The following is an 18,970-nucleotide window of genomic DNA, read 5'->3' as shown; positions in this document are numbered from 1 at the left end:
TACTGTTGATTCACTCCCTTTATATATTGGGGGCTTTGCTGGGGGAAGTGCTGCAGAACTGCAGTGCTGCTTCCAATAGCCCTTGAACTGCATCTGAACATCTCTAAGGCAGAACTACAAATGTCAAAACATCTCCATGATCTGAATTTGTCTCGAACAAAATGTTAAAACAGTTTCTGGAATAAAGCCAAAAGCTCAGAATGGCAGGAACAGAGGAAGCATGAGGGCTATCATTTTCTCTAAGACCAGCAGATAATACTTCCTATTAACACCTCCCAGAGATACAGACTGTTCCAGTGAGCCAGTGATTGTCTTCCTGCTATTAATTTTTGTGCCTGAAAGACTAGCTCAATCAATACAATATGAGAGAGTTTGCTCCTGAAACTATCTTGTGTAGTTTATGTGTATGTGAGACAAACTCTAGTGCTTTAACTATGCATTTTGACTCAAAAATTTCACTGCCTTACTGTATATCAGAGAATGGCAAAAGAATTACGATCTTTAAGATAAAAACCATTATGTCATCAAATCCCAAGTGCTGTATCAACAGTGAATTTTACAGATAAATGATAATTCCTAATCCTGCATTAATGACAGCTATTCTCAAAGTTTTGTCAACACTGACAGCTAGAATGGCTGGATTGTAGGCATAGAGAAAATAATGACAGAAACACCTGCACTGTCTGAAAGGATTCTATTACCTTACTATCTTTAATGAAGTCTAGATTCTGGGAATAAGCCAAATAAGCAAAACCTTGAAATATTTAACGATTATGCTTACAGAAACTGTCTTGGAAAAACAGCTGTTGTAAACCATTTTCTAAAGTTCATCTCCTTTTAGGTTTCTTTGTTTAATTGTATCTATTTCATGAAAAGTTGAAAAACTCCATGATTTTAGTTCCCTTTTCAGTCAATAAAAACTCACTGGGAGAGAGCACTAGGAAAGAGAGTGGGATGCCTTCTCTGTTACAATAGTAAGACTTGGGATACACTGATTCTAGTAAGATTTGGGATACAGTGGTTCAGTGCCTGGCTCCAACAGAAATTTCCTGTGTGAAGTCAAGCAAACTTTTTGGTGTTTCAATTATGTATATGTTAAGCAAGGATAACCACTGTTCCAGGCAGGATTTTCTTGGCTCACATTTATTAACATGCTAGAGGTATTTAGAAAGTCACGTAGGAGAATTCTACTGACCATATACCCAAAATCTGTAGTCAAAATTACTGTAATGCCAGTGTGTCAGGCAGACATCTCTCATAAAAAGATACCTACTTGCCTACTACCTGCAAAGAGGTCTCACAACAGCAGTTTAACATTCTACAAAAACAAATTTCAAAGTACAATTCAGTAAAATAATGTGCAGAGCAATGCAACCTGTTGTTGGGAAAAAGTAATACAAACCCTGCTAGTGTTTATTACCACAGTGCTCAAGACCACACTGCTCAGCTGGGATCTCCTGTACAGAATGACTGACTTTAGAGGAGATACTGACATTTGGAGTGATAAAATCCTAAGAAGACTTCCACCTCTCTGCGTCTGCTGTGAACACACCACCTCCTACAGCACACAGAGACCAGGGAATGAACAAGGATGATACTTTGGCAGGCAATGTGTCAAAGGAAGAGTGATCTTCTGTGTATAAGGCTGGACTAAATAAACATTAAAAAGCCATGCCACAGAATATTATACATATTCTGGAGAACTGATTAAGTCTGGTTGGCGAATTGACTCCATCTATACACTACTATTGCTTCATACAATATTCCCATATGTTTCTCAGTCATTCTGTCTTTACTGCCCATCTGTAAGCCACATCTGTATTTATCTCATACCTTCCAACAGCAAAAATATTGGAAACCTTCTTAGAAATATCTTTCAGATCTATATTTACACATATTCAGTGACACTGTTACCTACATAATAGGTAATACTTTTCAGCTAAAAGGCTAGAAAAGTAACCAACAACATGAAAGTATAATACTTCCTTTCAATTATCCCAAAAATCTGGTTTCATTTCACAAAGGCAAATTACTCTGAATTTCAGCAATAAATTTACCTCATGTCGTGGTTTGACATGGAAGTGAATTTTTTCAGAAAGTTAGGGTCAAACCAATCAGTGGTCAGGTTTGGATATTGGCACCACTGAAGGCATGGACACGCCCCTGAGAACACAGGGGGTTAAAAGCAAGAATTCGCAGGGGAACTCTCTCTTTGGTTCTGGTCGTGGGAGAGTCGACACTCTCCCCTTCCCAGCCACAGGCTGGGTGGGGGAGGGGAAGCCATGTGGCCTGGGAGAGGTAGGTCAGGGGTTGAAGGACTGGAAACGGGCGGGCCCCCTGCGGACAGAAGGGTGGAGAGAAACTGAGATGCCTTTGTTCCCCACCCGCCCTCCAGCGGGAAAGAGACAGAGAGCCTGACGGCACCTGGAATTTGCTGGCAGAGGAGAAGAGCAGCAGGGGGAAGGTGCCCAGCCATGGGAGCTGGTCCTGGGCAGAGATGTCAGCCATCTGGGGAGTCCAAGACTTTTAACCCTTTCCTGGGAAATGAAAGCTTTGTAAAATATTACTCCTCCTCGATTTGAAGTACAAGAGAGACAGTCTGGGATCTGAGATGTTAGAAGAAGAAATTTTTAGGTGGGAGGAGATGATGGAGTGGCTTGTGGCTGGACTTTTCTTGTTAGGCATAGACTGAACCAATTTCTCCTGCAACAGAGACTGCATTTTTAGGGGGATGCAATGGTGAGCCAAGAGACCTGCTTCAGTGACTACCAGACAGGAGCGTAGTGAACAGAGAAGAGTTGAGGAGGGTGTGGTGATGCCCTCTGTCTTCAGGAAGAAGATGATCTCTATTCTTGAGACCCCCAGCCCCAGGGGAGGAAGAAAATGGAAGGGGGCGGGGGGACTGTGGTCCCAAAATGAGAAGCTGAACTGTTGTTTCTTTTGGTCCTTGGCAAAGCATCCTTAAAGGAGCCCTATGAGCAGTCTTTCCATGCACGGTGGTGAGAGCACTGTGACATGGAAAGGAGAGTGTCAGACTAGCAGATTTTCTCTGGGCGGTTGCCATGTGTGACATGGAAACACAGAAGGGTGGCAATTGTGTTTCTTGGGGAGGTCTATGGTGCAAGACAGACTCCTCTCTCCCTTGATGGACTGAGTATTGATTATCTGAAGGGTGGTAACTTGATCAGGAATCCCGGTGGTCTCTCACTGTGGTTTGTTGGAAATTGGGTGGGGGGAGGAGGAGTGTTTTGGAGGGTTCTCATTCTGGATTTAGTGTGTGTGTCTTTCATTATAGTAGTAGTAGCTTAATAAAGTTTTTTCCCTTTGTTTTAAGCTTGGGCCTGCTCTGCTCTGTTCCTGATCACATCTCACAGCATTTTTTTTTTTTTTTTGTATTTTCATGGGGGGCGCTGGCATTGCACCAGCGTCAAACCATGACACCTCAGTAGTAAGGTTTCCGTCTTTTGTCCACGACAGTGTAAATTATGGTATTTTAGTGGTCTAACAAAGGCTTTGAAATAAATAAATATTAGAAATTAAATCTAAGAATTCGTATACCACAGTTTATGTTGAATTTCTTTGAAATTGACACAAAATCATCTTTTGAAAAGCATTGTGTTGAAAGAAGAACTTTCTCTATTATTTACATTTGTTAAAAGAACACTCAAAAAGAGCAGATTATAACATGGACTATAGCAAAATAGATATAGATAATGTATTCAGACCTAGCTGATAACCACAGGAAAAAACCCAAGGAATCTAAGTCAGCTTGATAAAGCATCCTACTGATATTACATACACCATTTAATCCTCCCTCAGTCAGGGAGAACTGATTAAGAGACAATCCTCTTTGCAGGTGTAACTTGTTGAAGTGTTCTCTATATTTCCTTTAGCATCAGCCTGACCTAGTTTTACGTGGCATTGTAGGAAACCAGGAACATAAAACTAGTTGTCTTTGCCCTAGATGAGGGAGAACAGCCAATAGCTGGAGGGGTTCAGCTACTTACGATCTGGCCACAGATGCAAAGAGCCTTTGATTGTCTTAAAAAGCAACTGATTCACTGAGTTTTCATAGACTTCTTTTGTTTTAGTCATCAGTAGCTCTCAGTGCCTCTCTGGGCTCAGAGTGCATTGTAACATACTCACCATCATCTGCTGAATATGAAATATTTCGGCTCCAGTGGCAGAGAGGCGGTTTGGAATTGAAATATCCAGAAAAGCTCCAGGAAGAGTGCTTGGTCCAGCATTGTAAACCTGTAAGAGAAAAAATGAATACAAATAACATTACATTCTTGACTTCTCATAAATGGGAAACTACTGTAGATTCAGATCTGGGAATATAAGTAAATTTGAAGAAATACAAGTACTTTGCAGGTTTTTAAGTGTCTTCAGACTAAGACTTTTTCAAGTGTCAGAATGAAATCAAAAGATTAGCTTACCTAACAGTCTTCAGGCACAGCTCACATATCAAAGGAGAAGTAGTTTTGCAAGATAATTGCCAGCCATCAATACAAACAGTATATTTTATATAGAGAGACACTGCTAATACATTGAATGTTTTGGTAATAAAATCTTGAAGGCTATAAGAAATATTACTGTCTCAGTTAACATTTTCATTTCCATCTGGTAACCACTGCATGATGTTCTGCATATGTTTTCCTTATGGAGCAGAAGCCAAACAATTACTGTGAATACTGCACTGTGGGTTTTCTGAGTTGCCAGGAAATGCATGTGAACAACTTCCATTCAAGTTCTGGCATTTTCAATTAAATTACACTTTTAGTGGAAAATATTAGCTTTCTATCACTCCCTGGTCCCCAAAATTTCAACAAAAGCTCAAAGAATTTCCCATCCACCACTGATATGTACCCAGTGAAAATTCCAAAATTTATGGAGTTTTGCTGAAGAGAAATAATCCATGGAAAAAATTCAATTAAAGCAAGTTTTCATTTGTATCTACATTTTTTATTAGGAAAAATATTTTCTGGCTCTTTCTAACAACACAAATATAAATGCATTAAAAAACATTAAAATAAAAACATGAAACCCATTACAATATTTATCCACACTGAGATACGACTGTGAAAAGATGTAACATGCAGTTGTTAATTGTGTAAAGTACAAATATTAAAACCAATAGGTTTTCATTCTTCAAACACTGTTTATATTTGAAGAAATGCCTGACTGATAAACAGAACTAGTTTGCAATGCCAAATCCTCCTCACAAAAGTCCTGAGGCTTCAGGCAGGGGGAGAAATCCCATTAGAATGCAGTATGATAAATGCTGCATGAAATACAAACATAATGTTTCATGTTAGACATTTTAAAAACTTTGATTATCTCACTGAGATCAGACATGAGTTATTGCAGAAAAGGCATTTTCTGTTTCCTTGTTCATATTTGATCTAGTAGAGATTTTTCACATATAAAAACTGCTATAAAGGCCCATATTTTTGTAACTCATCTCTTTGTTTTGGTTAAGGAACTATTATTTTTCTCCATCTGGAGAAGTTAAATATTTGACAGGAAGTTAAGCAAAGAGTGATACAAACAATGCTTTGCCTATTGTGAAACTACCTTTTCTCTCTGGTACACACAGTTGTAAGATTTTCCCCATTATTAGAGAGCAGATGTGTGACTTGTTATGGTATGATTTTCTACGTCCATATGGAAAAAAAATATTACTATTGCAACTGCTAAGTGTGTGCATGAGAGACAAGAGCATTTGGTAGGACAAATGGTGGCACTGCCAATATATAGATTCTCTCTCCCTTCCCCCTGTTATCACTTTGCTGTACTGAAAATATTTATGTAGTTAATGCATCAGTACATCTGTTCTTAATCTGTATTAACCAATCACTGGGTATGAGGAGGAGGAAGGGAAGAAGCCCAACAAACCCCCAAGAAGGAAACCAGAATGACAAGAATTAATAGCCTGGTTCACAAAAGCTTTTATGTCCTGGAATCCTGCTTTCAGTCCTTCAGTACATAGCTAAGGGCACTGTATGACAGTGGGGGCTTAATTGCTGTGGATCTATCCTAGATTGCAAGGCAAGATGTATTCAATTGACATCTGTTAGAGGTGTGGCAGATATCTTCTCTTAATTGGGCAGTTTTCTTTATCTCTTCCACAAACCAATCCTCCCCCCTCAGGGGAGACATCTGCTGATAATGGGCTATTGAATGTCACTGCATGACCGATAAAAGTTGCAGCATCCCATTGTGAGATGCTCCGCCCAGAGGGAGGAGCCAAGCATTTCTACCTAGATATAATCTTGAGTTTCTGGAACACCAGCACGGCTTTTTCTGCACTGGATTTCCCAGAGGAACAGCTGCCTCTTCCACTGCAGGAAGACTACACCCTTTTCTACAGGATCACTGCTCCAACAGAACCACACCTGACACTCCAGGAGGACTGCAGCCATAATTCCCAATTGGACTGCTGCCAACACCCTGACTAATCGGGTGTCAGGTTATATTCTGACTGTGTCAGTGTTGTTTTGGTTCACTGCATTGTTTATTTTATATTTTTATTTTCTTCGCTAATAAAGAATAGTAATCCGTGCTCCCATGCTTTTGCCTGAGAGCCCCCCTTAATTTTCAAAATTTATAACAATTCAGAGGGAAGGGATCTACATATTTTTTTTTCCCATTTCAGGGGAGGCTTCTGCCTTCCTTAGGAGACACCTGTCTTTCCAAACCAAGACAGGATCGCAATCTGTCCATGGAGGAAGACATGCTTTTTGCTATAAGCTGAGTTATAAAGCCTAGGAAAACAGAAAGAAAAAAGACAAAACACAGTTTTTCACAATAAATGAAAATAGTGCATGTAGTCATGCATGACTTACCATTCCCTAGTCCCATCTAGCAGTCAAAAAGGATTTTTAGGGCTTGTAATAGATGCAGTTACAGCAGTGAAGCACAATGCCATTTAATGTTGGCCACATCACAAGAGTTTCTTATAATAGTCCATCCATATATTTTACCACATCAGGAACCTATCTAACTGCCTTGTGAAGTGTAATATATAAGTAACAAATAATGCTGAGATGCTATGAGGTATTTATCAAAAGCTTCTCACACCTGTCTTTTTAGTGTCCTTATCTCTTCCGTATATATGTTATCAGTAGTGCTATAAATATTTTCATGCTGGGGCATTTAGCAAGCTTGAATCCCTAGCACAGATGTGTTCTCTTGGATAAAGGCTGCCCACTCTTTTGCTCAGTGACCACACCATTAAAAATAATTATTCCTCCACTTTTAACCTTTGGCTTCATCCAAGATGTGGCACTTGAGTAACTAGGGCTCTTTACTCAGCATGTGAAAAAAGGTGAAAGAGAAACAAATGGTAGGAGCCTTTTTTCCTATGGAAGTGAGATGCTGTGTTTGCAATTCCTGTCATAATATGTTTAGATAAAGGACATATGTCATCCCTGCATGCTGTAAATATGGTATCCAATCAAGAATGCATTGTACAGCATTGTAGTGGGATGCTCCGCCTGAGTGGGATAAAATAGCTCAAACTAAACCCTATTTGTGAATGTTACCCATCATGGATGGAGAAGGGTAGTCATGCTGACTTTGGTGTTAAAGACTGCTGAGGCTTGTGAGAAATGGATTTGTAAGGGATTTTCAAAACCTGACAGAAAGCTCACACAGTCTTGTACATCTGTATGGAAACACTGAGATAAGGTGTGCTGACTTAGGAAGGCCATGGAATAGAGATTACATTGTTGAGAGAGAGATTTAACTAGAAACAAGTTTCAGCAAGTTACAAAATATGGCCTTGCAAAAAGACCATATATTTTAGAGAACAGGAACTATGAAAGATACATTGTAGCAGGACCACATGGGATGAAAAATAAGTGATTGGTGTTAGAAGTATTAGCATCATTGTGTGGCAAAAGGTAACAGGCTAAAAAACATTTCTAAGGTATTCTAACCAGGAAATAGCTTGGCTTCTGATAGAATGGCATTGAATTTTACATCTCTTATGTCTCACCCTTCAACAAGACTGATAATGGAATAAAATCTTTTAAAACGCCTCTCAGTTACCCTATCTCTGAAAAGCAGGGACTACCAACAGAGACTGATTCGTCAATCCCAAAGTTAAACGTTCAGACCGCATTTCCTGACAAAAACTGGTACCAGTGAGGATATGACAGGCAAAGTTCCTGATAAAGGAATCAACAAGTTATAGAACAGATAACTTGTCTAAAGCTGCTGAGCTGGCACAGCTAGCCTAGAAACACATGAGTGGCAGTTGATCAATTTATACTACAAAAGCTCAGTCCCACTTTTTATCAGCATGGCCTTCTAACACACTACTTCCAGGAGAGAGTCTGGAGATTCTTCCCTTGAGTGGAGATGTCCCTCAAGGTTTCTCCTTGAAGCTGAGAAAAAGAGATTTGCCCACCATTGTTGGTATGAGTGAGTACACCTATATAACCTTCAGATAAAAACTGTTGACCCAATTGAGGCTAGGATTGGATCCAGTTGCATGTAGATTCCTTGCTGAGAAGAAGTTCAAGAAAGCAAGGGAGTCCTTTCTGTACCTCCTAACTCAACAAGAGGGTCTTTATAAACCTTGTCCGAAGCTTCCATTCTGCCCATAACTGTGATGCAAAATCATGCACAAAAGCCCTTACCACATTCAGAATAAAATAGTTACAAAAAAAGAATGTGCTGTCAATCAGGAAAGCAATCAAAATAAGGATGAGTTTTACCTGCAGTGTGAAGTTGAGAGACTGGAAAAGGCATTCATAGTTTTCCAACTGAACAAAGTTGGAAGCTGCCACAGAATCACCGTAGAAAAATGAAGTAGGGAAGACTTCTCTGTAAGACCAAGATACAAATTTAGTAAGCTGAATTTGTGAGCAAAATTAAATATATTTGTGTCTAGCTGAATTGCACCCCTTGCTTTCTGGTCATGTGAAATTCTATGGGACCATTTTACATTAACTATTTTTTGTGATTTGATTTCCTCTTGGCAACATTAGACTACACAAGCAGCATCTCAACTGACATGGGTTAACATCCCACCAAAGAAGCAGACTTCTTTTGATTACTTATCCTTTTTTCTCCTTTCCTATCACAAATCCCTCTCTCTGGAGTCCCCTGCCATGGATGATTTGCTCAAGTCCCGTAGCTTGGATTAACACAGGAAATCATTGCACTGTGAAGTTAATCTGAAGAAACAGTATCTAAGAAGAATACTTTAAGATGCATATTCACTAAAGTAACATTTCAGTTTTATTTAACATTTACATAGCATTTCAGGAATAAACAGTTAATAATCTAAGTTTTACTACCTTTATTATTAAGCAGATGATTAAAGGGAAGATTAGAGTGGGATAACCTGCTTTCAACTAGAGTAGAGCAGTTCAAGTTTCCTTAACCACTCTTATCATCTAATCACACAGTAAAATGCAGTAGGATTTTATCAGAAATTACTTGGAAGCACAACACAGTACCTAAAAATCCTGCAGAAGAGGACTAGGAGTGCTTTAAGCATCCTTTATGTCTCCTTTTAATCTCAGGCTTGTCCACTGTCTGGAAAGGGCCCTGGTGTAATTTCAGACAAACCTTAGTCCTCCCTACTGCCTAAAACTCTGCTTCCTTCCCAGGTTTTCCTTTGAAATCAGAGCACTTTGAGACAGGATTTTAAGCCTGTTTAGGTACATTTCCTTTACTCCTGCCTGCATCCTGTGCCAGTGATTCCTAGGGGAAACAGTGAAAGACTTTCTCCTCCCATTTACAGTGTTATGCCAGAAGGCTCCCAAATATGGTACAAGCCATTCTGGGCTATTTATAACCAGGAATGAAGTTTGCTCCTCTAGATTCAAATGTAGGACAATTAAACTAATAAAAGAAGCTTCAAAAAGATACTGTCCAAAAAGAAGAGTATTACTAATATTACTATGCCTAGGAATGTGCCCTCCAATAAACCAAACTTTTCTCTGGCTGCTGGATTTTTCTGTGAACTTCAATTAACTAAGCTTTGTCTATGAGAAAGAAAAATATAATCCACACAGGCACTTGGGTGGGGCTTATAAATTCAGAGACCTTGTGGTTTAAAAAAGTACGTTCTGAAGAGAAAGAAGAGAAAGCAGTTTTTATTATGTTTTGGCATGCAGTATTCTGTAGGTAACAGAGATCTAACAATACACATTAAAGCATTCATATCTGTAAAGCTGAATAAAAATCCATCTGTATCAAAGCATCAAGAAACAAGAGTTAAATTTGTAAAGAATTTGTAACAATGAAAGCATTCAAAAACTTCCAGAGCATGCTACTGAGACTGTACTCTCAATATAGAGATTTTTGTCCTTGTTAGTCATCTTGTGAGGTTTGACAGCGCACTTCCTTTCTCTGAGCAGGCTCAAACAAACCTTTTGCCCATTCTGACTCCTGTGGCAGTAATTAAGGATTTTATTTCTATCCAACAAGATAAGCTTTATGGGGCAAAACCCAGTCTAGGCCTTGAATCTGAGATTATTCAGCTTTTCAATCAAATCACATGTCAGTGCAGGTTAACTTTTTTCCTACACATGTAGCATAGTGGACAAGGGAATATTTGACTTCTACTGATGCCAACCTGCACTAGTCATTTAGACAATACCTGTAGTCTGGAGGTTGCCATAGATGAGACACTGACCCTCTGGGGACACTATTGATGAGTTTTTGCTTTCCCAGTTTAGGAATTAAGGTCAACTTTCTCAGTCTACTATTAGAGGTGAGTTTAATATCTAATATTAGTATTCTAATGAATACTAATTCATCTTCAGTGACCAGGTCCTCCAATTTCAACTCAAAAGCACTGTTTATGCTAAAGAATGGTCTGACTGTTGAGACTGACCACAAATCTTTCATTCTAGGCTTAAGATTGTGAATCCAAGTGGAAGGGAAGAGCCTCAAGGTCAACGGCAGGAACTCATACACATGCAGCCTTAGGGAGAGGACACAATGACTATATGTTACACAAATATTTCAGTCAAAGGGTGAGAGATGCTCCGCAGTTGGTAGTCAGATGCCTCACAGACTAGGGAATAGAGGAAATAAGAAAATAAACAGAAGCAGAAGCAAATTCTATTTGTGAAATTAAACAGAAAGGCAAACAGCTAGACTTCACCGATCTCCTTAAAATTCCAGAATATTTGACCGTAACCATTGGTTTCTCAATCATTTCCTTAAAGACATGCCCTAAGGATCAAGATGTGGTTTACTTGTTCTTTTTAAATTTAATTTTAAGGTCCATCATATCTACAGCATCACTTGAATTTAAATACAATCACTAAAATACCTACTATAAATGTGATGGTAACTAATTAGCATTAATTAGGAAGTAGTGAAAATGAGGTACAGTCTTGAAATGAATAAAATTTCCAGATATTGAATGAGATTGTCTAAATGACCAGTGTCTGGGAAACAAGGAAAAAGCAATAGTCTGGCTACATGTAAACAAAGAGAAGAATTAATTTTTTCACTGGAAGACACTCAGATGTTATTCTTAGCATGCTGCTGATTATTATTATTGTTGGTTTTGTTTTCATTTGATGATTGATACTTACCCATTGATGGATGAGTCCACTTCATGCATCAGGGGCACAGACAGGATTAGAGTATTATCATGCAGACATTCAGTGCGTTCTAGGTTTCCACTATGCCAGAAAGGAAAAACAAACAAACTGCAAATCGACAGCCTTTGTAATATATCATAGTTTCACAGTCACCATCTCTTTGCCTTGTACTCTGAGCCTCTCTATTTGAGTGATATCAGCTCCTTAAGAATGTTCACCCAACCTTGGAGAGGGCACACACAAAAAGCATGAGTTTTGTGGCTGTGACATAAACAGGCTCATTAAAAAGATATATATTTTGGAACAAGGCGTGAATTCAAATGTCTGTGGGAAACTACAGCAGCCATCATACAAAGTGGAGATAAACAAGAACATTTAGATTTCCATGCAAGGGCTCATTTTCTCCCAGTTTGACTGCATGTCAGTTTGTCAGAGGGACACATCTCACATTGGGTCTTGACTCACCAAATGAATGAATGTTTTCAGTGTACCTGCACTGTACTATAGCACCAATTTGCTGCCACTGCAAGCAGTTTTTCAGGCAAGACCCTTGTAGTGAACTGGCCATAACCTCTTTGCAATTCCACCCTCTCTTTCCCCCTCTTCCTGTACTTAGCTGCCAAAATGAAAGCACTTATACTTTACATTGTCAAAGGCAGTTGCCTCAGCCAGTCAAAACCAAAATGAAGAAAGGAAAAAAGTGAGCAATTAGCTCTCATTTAAGTCAGTTTGTTTCAGTGTGAATACTTTATGTATGAAGTCTAGGAAAGGTTTCTGTAATGCATGTCTAGTGCACAAACCTGCAACTATTCTAATTCTGATGATGAGTCTGCTTGTTGGGTGACAGCTCAGAACAACAATCTTGAAAGATACGTTAAATGTATTTCCAATTTCTTCAGCAGTACTCTGGAATCACTTTTGCCTTGCAGTTCATTGGATTTACTCACAAATCAAATTGCAGAACAAAAGGTCTGATCATATCTATTTGATGACAGTACTACTGAGGCAACAGCAGGCAATAACATCCCAAGTGATATCATACAGATTGTGAGTTGCTCCGATTACAAAAATAGAGCCTGCTGGCTACATACATGTTTACTTACAGCTCACCTTTATGCAACTGACACATCACCTATGTTTGCTGATAAAATATGGCCCAGATAGAAAGCCACACAAATTTTCACCCCTGGGAAAGAACCCCACTTAAAATAAAAGCTTTTCCTCCAAAATGGCTCACAGAAGAGTCCAAAATTGAGACATTTCTCATCCAACATAAATAACAAGATACCATGGTGGCACACAGAATAAGCAAGTAGAATTCTACACAGGGTTCATGGATATGTTCTTATCTGTTTCAAATGGAGTAAAGGTACTGTCAGAAAAGGAGAACACAGCCCAGTAAATCTAGCTCTAGAAAAACAGTTCACACCTGGAAACAAAGAAGAGGGTTTGCTGTTTTTTTGAAAACAGCCAAATAATATAAGAGCAATATGAGATGTTTACTTCTTTCTCCATTTGTTCCAATACTGAACCAGTCTCTTGTCACAGATTCTACTGCCAAATTCGCAGCTACATGGGACAGGCTCAAGTAGACACTTGAAAGGCAACACTTGCTTTCCCATGACAGCATTACCAGCTATTTCTGCCAGACTAGCTCCAGTTCTGTGTGGAAACAATGCCTTCACCTATTGCAGTCTGACTGCAGCACAGGTACTTTCACTCAATTTCCTCATAACTGACTTTACCTCAGGGCTCCCTGCAACTCTTGTGGTAGAAAGATTTTGTTACACTCATTTGACAGCAAGGGAATTAAACAATTTGCCTTAAAGTCACAGAGAAAATGAGAGTAATCAGCATTGAGACCTGCACTACTACTCTCTTTGGAGGTTCAGCTAAATCCTTCTAAACATAACTATCTTCTCTCAACCTTCTACAATGAGAAACTTTCTTGTAACATCTCTAAGCATGCACTCAATGTGTAACAATTACTGTTTATTTCTTTGCTCATCTAAAGGCACCGACTAGTACTTCTCACTGGTAGGGCACAGAAATATAAGAAGTGAGATTACAGAGGGAAGTCCCGTGCTATCCAAGGTTGGAAAACACTGGCTGTGCAAATTTGAAGCACTGCTGACCTATCTTTGCACCAACTGGCATTCACCTAGCAGATACTGATGTCTCTCACTGAGAAGCATCATAAGGTCATCTGACCACATGATGAACATCTGATGGAGAATAAAACTTCGCTAACATGCAAGACATGGTGAAGTGTCTCACTTTCATTGTCTCATACCAGTCCTGTGTGCTGCAGGATCTTGTTCCCCCCTACAACTGTTACTGCAGGGGAGAACTATGCCTTATGAGAGCAGTCACTCAGCAGCTGCTACATCTTATCTCTCATCTCTAGCTTTTTGTAGAGGTGTCATTCCATTTGGGAGGAGAATTCAGACTGAAGATCCTGATTTGTATACATCAAGGATATGAAGTTGGCTCATTTACACAGTAAATGGGAGGAGGAACTAGTCAAACACCCAACAGATCAAAGCAGCAGTTCATGGCCAATGTTAATGCAGCCACACATTGGTTCCCATAAAGACATTGGCAGTGCTTGTGAATGAACCACCCATGCAGTGTGCTTCTTCATGGTACGTCATCTTAGAAGGCACAGAGCATATATCACACCTTTTATCCTGTCCAAGACAAAATGCCTATGCATGCATACTTTGCAACACCCTACTTCAATACCAACTTGAAGTGCTCTTTGGGAAGTACACTATCTAGATGTTTTCCACAGTCTGTCATGGCTCACTGAAGATCCAGAATGAGGAAAAATACAAACATGACTTTAGAACCTAACACTGGGATCCTTGACCATCTGATTAAAGCATTTATCTTTTCTGGTTTGCATCCCAGCATGTTTATTTCATTCAAATGCTGGAACAAATGGGTTGGGCTATCTTGTGTTGATCATCAATTGCAGCTGAGCTGAGCTTGATACATGGTCCAAAGAGACAGACACTGAAACACAAGAGCCTTTCAACTGAGAGAATACAGAATGATTCTTCAGAATGGCAACTGCCTGGCAAAGAAAACCTATGTATGATCCTACCTCATTTTTCAGGAAGCTTCAAGACATAGTTCCTCTGAATCACCAAAATATGTTTAGCCAAATGCATTTAGCCTCAGTAATTTAACCTAATTTACTACACATATACACGTAATGCACACTTCATGTAACAAAGAATATCCAAGTCATCTAGACATAAAAGGATCCCCTTACCTTTGGGCAGTGACAAGAAAGGTAAGTGTTTCTTCTTGCCCGGTCAAATGGCTTGTGTCAAAGATCACACTGAATTCATACTGCACAATGAAAAAGCCATATTTAGAGACTCTGCATATTGTTTCAAAATGTATTTATTCTGAAACTTTATTTATATTTTACTGGCCTAATTTTACAAAAGTGGCATATTTTGATACATGTAAGAGCACTTCTACTGCAAATTACCTTGTAAATTTTAGTAATTGTGTTTGTCTTCAAATATTATAGAGTTTGAGTTTTCCTTCATTAAGAGAAGACCTTTACTAGAACTGCCATTCAAAGATATTTCTTGAGAACATCATCTGCCTGGGAATGAGTCTTGCAGAACAGGAGGATCACTACCTGAAACTATGTCAGCACTACTCTGTATGTTATTTGTTGATGAAGAGATCTTTTGGGGGAATAAAGGCCACACCAGAAGCCTGCACTTGGAGACTTAAGTAAGTGGCACAAGCTAAAGCAGCACTCCGGACACACATTATAATGGGTGAAAACAGGTGCTAATTTTGAAATAAGAATTTTACTTTGATGGATTATTTCTCCATGTAATTTTTCTGCCTAACTCCAAAACTGACTTTGGCCAAGTGAAATAGTGTCCAAATCCATTGTAATGTCAATTACATTCTTACATTCTAGATAATATTTTGCTACTGCATGTATTTTTTCAATTCCATTTAAAGTATTTTTTACTTTTTCAAAATAGCACAAAAGAGTTAATTGTAAAAACAGAAAACAAAAACTTTTATATTAGGTCAAATGGAAAGGATTTGCTTTTGAAATGGAAACTTTCTGAAAAATTTCAGACTAATTTTTTTCAGATCATCCTTAAGTTATTCCTCATTTTCTCACCTTTCTGGGTTGGTCATTTATATAGATCAATTTAGTGGCAGAAAGAACCCAGCTGGATTTTTAAACATTATGAGAGAGTGTATCTTCTCTTCTCTTACGGAACAAAACCCTCTTTAAAAAATCTACCAGAGACCATAAGATGAAAATGTCATTAGCATTTTCATTGTCATTTGTATAAATCCAGCAGCATTTTAATGTGAAAGAAGACAAAAAACTCACAGAGGCAACATAAGATAGAGAGTCCTTTTCTAATTTTTTGCAGAGGAAATACCTAAGTTTTCCACAGCTGCAACTTTTGCACCATTTTTCAAAGCTATTTTATTGCAGTGCGCAGGGCACTATCATTGGCCCTGTCTGGTGGGAAAAAGGATAGCTAGCCTCTGTAACTGTGAAAGGCTTGGGTATCTGTCTTAGCAAGCTAGAGAAAGTATCCATCATAGACATTTAACAAAAGCAGTTGGCTTTCCAGACATTCCTTGGAGACAGAGGTAAATGAACCAATATTCTGCAAATGCAAATATCACAAACTTACCCTAGATTTAGATCTCATGAAAGGAAATCCCACACTACACTTGAGGAAATCTGACTCCAGTAACTCACAAGCAATGCCCAGCTCCTCCTGCAAGAAAATAAAAAAGACCATGAGATTACAGATTTGGGGAGAAAAAGAAGATTACTAAGAAACACCAACATGATGAAATACTATGGAAAATTAAATATTTCCCATCATAGCACTGTGTTGTACTTCCTTATTTCACGTTAGTCAGACCAGCATTGGGAAGAAGATAGCCATCAGAACCTTGCTCTAAGAGACAGATCATGAGGAAATACTGCATGACTAAACACACTGGAGTCAGGAGGTCAGACCAAATTCTTGGATAACAGTTATTCCCTCCATTTATTAAAAGAAAGCTTTCATATGATCAAGAATATAGGTTTTCTAAGGTAGTTTTCCAGGTACGTGTACCATGAGGAAAGAGCAGTGTTGGGAAACAGTGACCAAACCATGCAATACACAGATGTAGAAAAGAAAGTTAATCTGGTTCTGGTGACATTCAATGCCCTGATCTCTTGCTGTGGTCCACAAGATGAGCCATGCTGGTATGGGTACTAACATTTAGTGAGACAGTGGTTGCATAGATAAAGTAGAGGAATGAGCATCTCCTTATGCTAAATATTGACTGTGGACAGTCAATAATTCAAATGCAAAAGGTTAGAACAGCCCTATACTGCTTGACTGGTGACTCCACTTACAGCAGAAAGTCTTCTGGTGAATGGAGTGTTTCATTGCTCCATAAAGTAAGTGGCTAGCTCCAGATGAGCACATTCCCATTACAAGATTATCAGGGAACAGTTTAATACTCTGTCACTGTGGACAAGTTCATCTCACTAAACTTTAGGAGTATGATTCAGCTCTGGAATCTGATATATGCTTTTAAAAGCCTACACAGCAAGTGACTGCTATGTGATTTACATGTCACTGCTCCTATGGTAGTAAAAGTTTGTAGAAAACAGTTCCCCAGACCAAATGCAGGTGTTTAATTTAGATTGGGTTGGATACCTCTCTAGTCCTACTGTTGATTATATCATCACCTGAACTATAGTGATTATGGTATCTGCTATAATACAAATACCTAAATTTTAGATATCTTACTCTATAAATTAATTTTATTCCAGACATGCAGCTGAGAATCTCTTTGCTACAGAACATAAAATTTATTTGACCTATTTTCACTATTTACTGCAGTTTGAAAAGCTCATGCTCATGTACATTTCCTGAGTTACTTCAAATGTGCACTTAAAAGTTACATTCGCAGCTGGAATAAGAACAAGTGGAAGGAGCTTCCTGAACTATGCACTTGGGTTATAGGCACCTCCAGGAAATGCCTTTCTGCCTTTCACATTCTGACCCAAGCTCAACGTGAATGTTCTACAGTTATTTAGCTTCAAAATCATGGTTCAAATCAGGGCACATATTTCAAGAAAATGATAGATCAAATACTATCTTTCTTACCTGACTAAGACAATATTTCACTGGTTTCATGAAAAGCAAAAATAATGTAAGGAGAAAACCAGTGCACACCTTGAGATGCCTAATGGAGTGACAGTACTGCAATACTACTAAAATGCCAGAGGAGTGGCCTTCCCATTCAGTTTCTCTATGGATTTGCTTCCTTGCAGTCTTTATTTAGTAGGCTTCCATTTCTGGAAATACAAAAGATGGCACTGCTTAGCAAATCAAGTATCTACCTTCAGTAGTACGGAGCTACCATCCACATACGTGTTAGATTTTCTCCTCTAAAACGAAAACAAAATAGAAAAACAAGTGTTTTATGGGCAAAGCATCCCTTTCACTAGCCTTTTCCTCTCAGGAATCTGGAAAGTTCTCCAGTTTTATGAGAGTGATCAAGAGAACACATAGTCTGAGCGGCTGCATAACCAAATGAAAAATTTCACACCTGCTTCCTCTGAAAACATTCTCAGTTCTGGGTCATTCAAATGTCCCTTGCTAACTGGGGCAAACGATCTTCCATCAATGCCTAGCCTGTGTTCTGTCACGAGGGGTTTCTAATTACATAGCTGTCCAGTATGGTGACAGTGACCAGACAGACCCAAGAAACTATCTCCTCTCCTCAAGGCCATATCCCTTCAGAGATGTCAAAGACCAGGATAATGGAGAGAATCCTCATACTGATAACAGAAGAAGAGCACTCATTCTTAATTTTGCACATTGATGCCTTTACAGACCAGACAGCTGGCAGGCAGATGCCCATGGTTTTATTAGCTGTAAAAGGAAATTACAAGATAACATTGAATTCACTGATTTTGCTTATTGTTGCTTGGAAAAGTTTAATGAGTGCAGGAAAATTTACTTGAATGACTTTCTGGCTTCATTAGCATACTGTCCAGTTTAATGATTAATATTAATACAACATTACTGAAGTTCAGAGTGGAGAGTATGAAAAGGTTATTCCCTGAGAGGGTGGTCAGTTAGCAACATGCTCTCCAGGAAAGTGGTCAGGGCACCAAACTTGTCTGAGCAATACTCTTGGTTATATGGTTTAATTAGAGAGTCCTATGAGGAGCAGGGAGTTGGATTTAGTGATCCCTATGGATCCCTTCCAACTTGAGTGATTCTAGTAATGGTGCACAATAAAACTTTTCAATGCTAGGAAACAGCAGAAATGAGTTTGGCTTCATCATACTGGTTCAGCCTCCCACA

The 18,970-nt window shown here is 38.9% G+C and overlaps 1 protein-coding gene across 6 annotated transcripts in view; it reads right to left on the bottom strand.

Annotated features, from left to right (window-relative positions):
• ITGA9 (integrin subunit alpha 9) overlaps positions 1-18,970 on the bottom strand; it is a 273,508-nt gene that overhangs the window by 68,065 nt on the left and 186,473 nt on the right. For all 6 annotated transcript variants that reach the window (XM_053967746.1, XM_053967754.1, XM_053967764.1 and 3 more), the window contains 5 exons: positions 16,280-16,366; positions 14,860-14,939; positions 11,571-11,660; positions 8,727-8,835; positions 4,147-4,254 (listed from right to left, as the gene is read on the bottom strand). In XM_053967746.1, coding sequence (XP_053823721.1) covers positions 4,147-4,254; positions 8,727-8,835; positions 11,571-11,660; positions 14,860-14,939; positions 16,280-16,366 — 474 coding nt within the window. The remainder of the gene's footprint in view (positions 1-4,146; positions 4,255-8,726; positions 8,836-11,570; positions 11,661-14,859; positions 14,940-16,279; positions 16,367-18,970) is intronic.

The sequence above is a fragment of the Vidua chalybeata genome, chromosome 1 (assembly GCF_026979565.1).
Source record: "Vidua chalybeata isolate OUT-0048 chromosome 1, bVidCha1 merged haplotype, whole genome shotgun sequence".
Taxonomy (NCBI): domain Eukaryota; kingdom Metazoa; phylum Chordata; class Aves; order Passeriformes; family Viduidae; genus Vidua; species Vidua chalybeata.
Note: the sequence above shows the minus strand (reverse complement) of the source record. Positions and strands in the feature narration are given on the sequence as shown.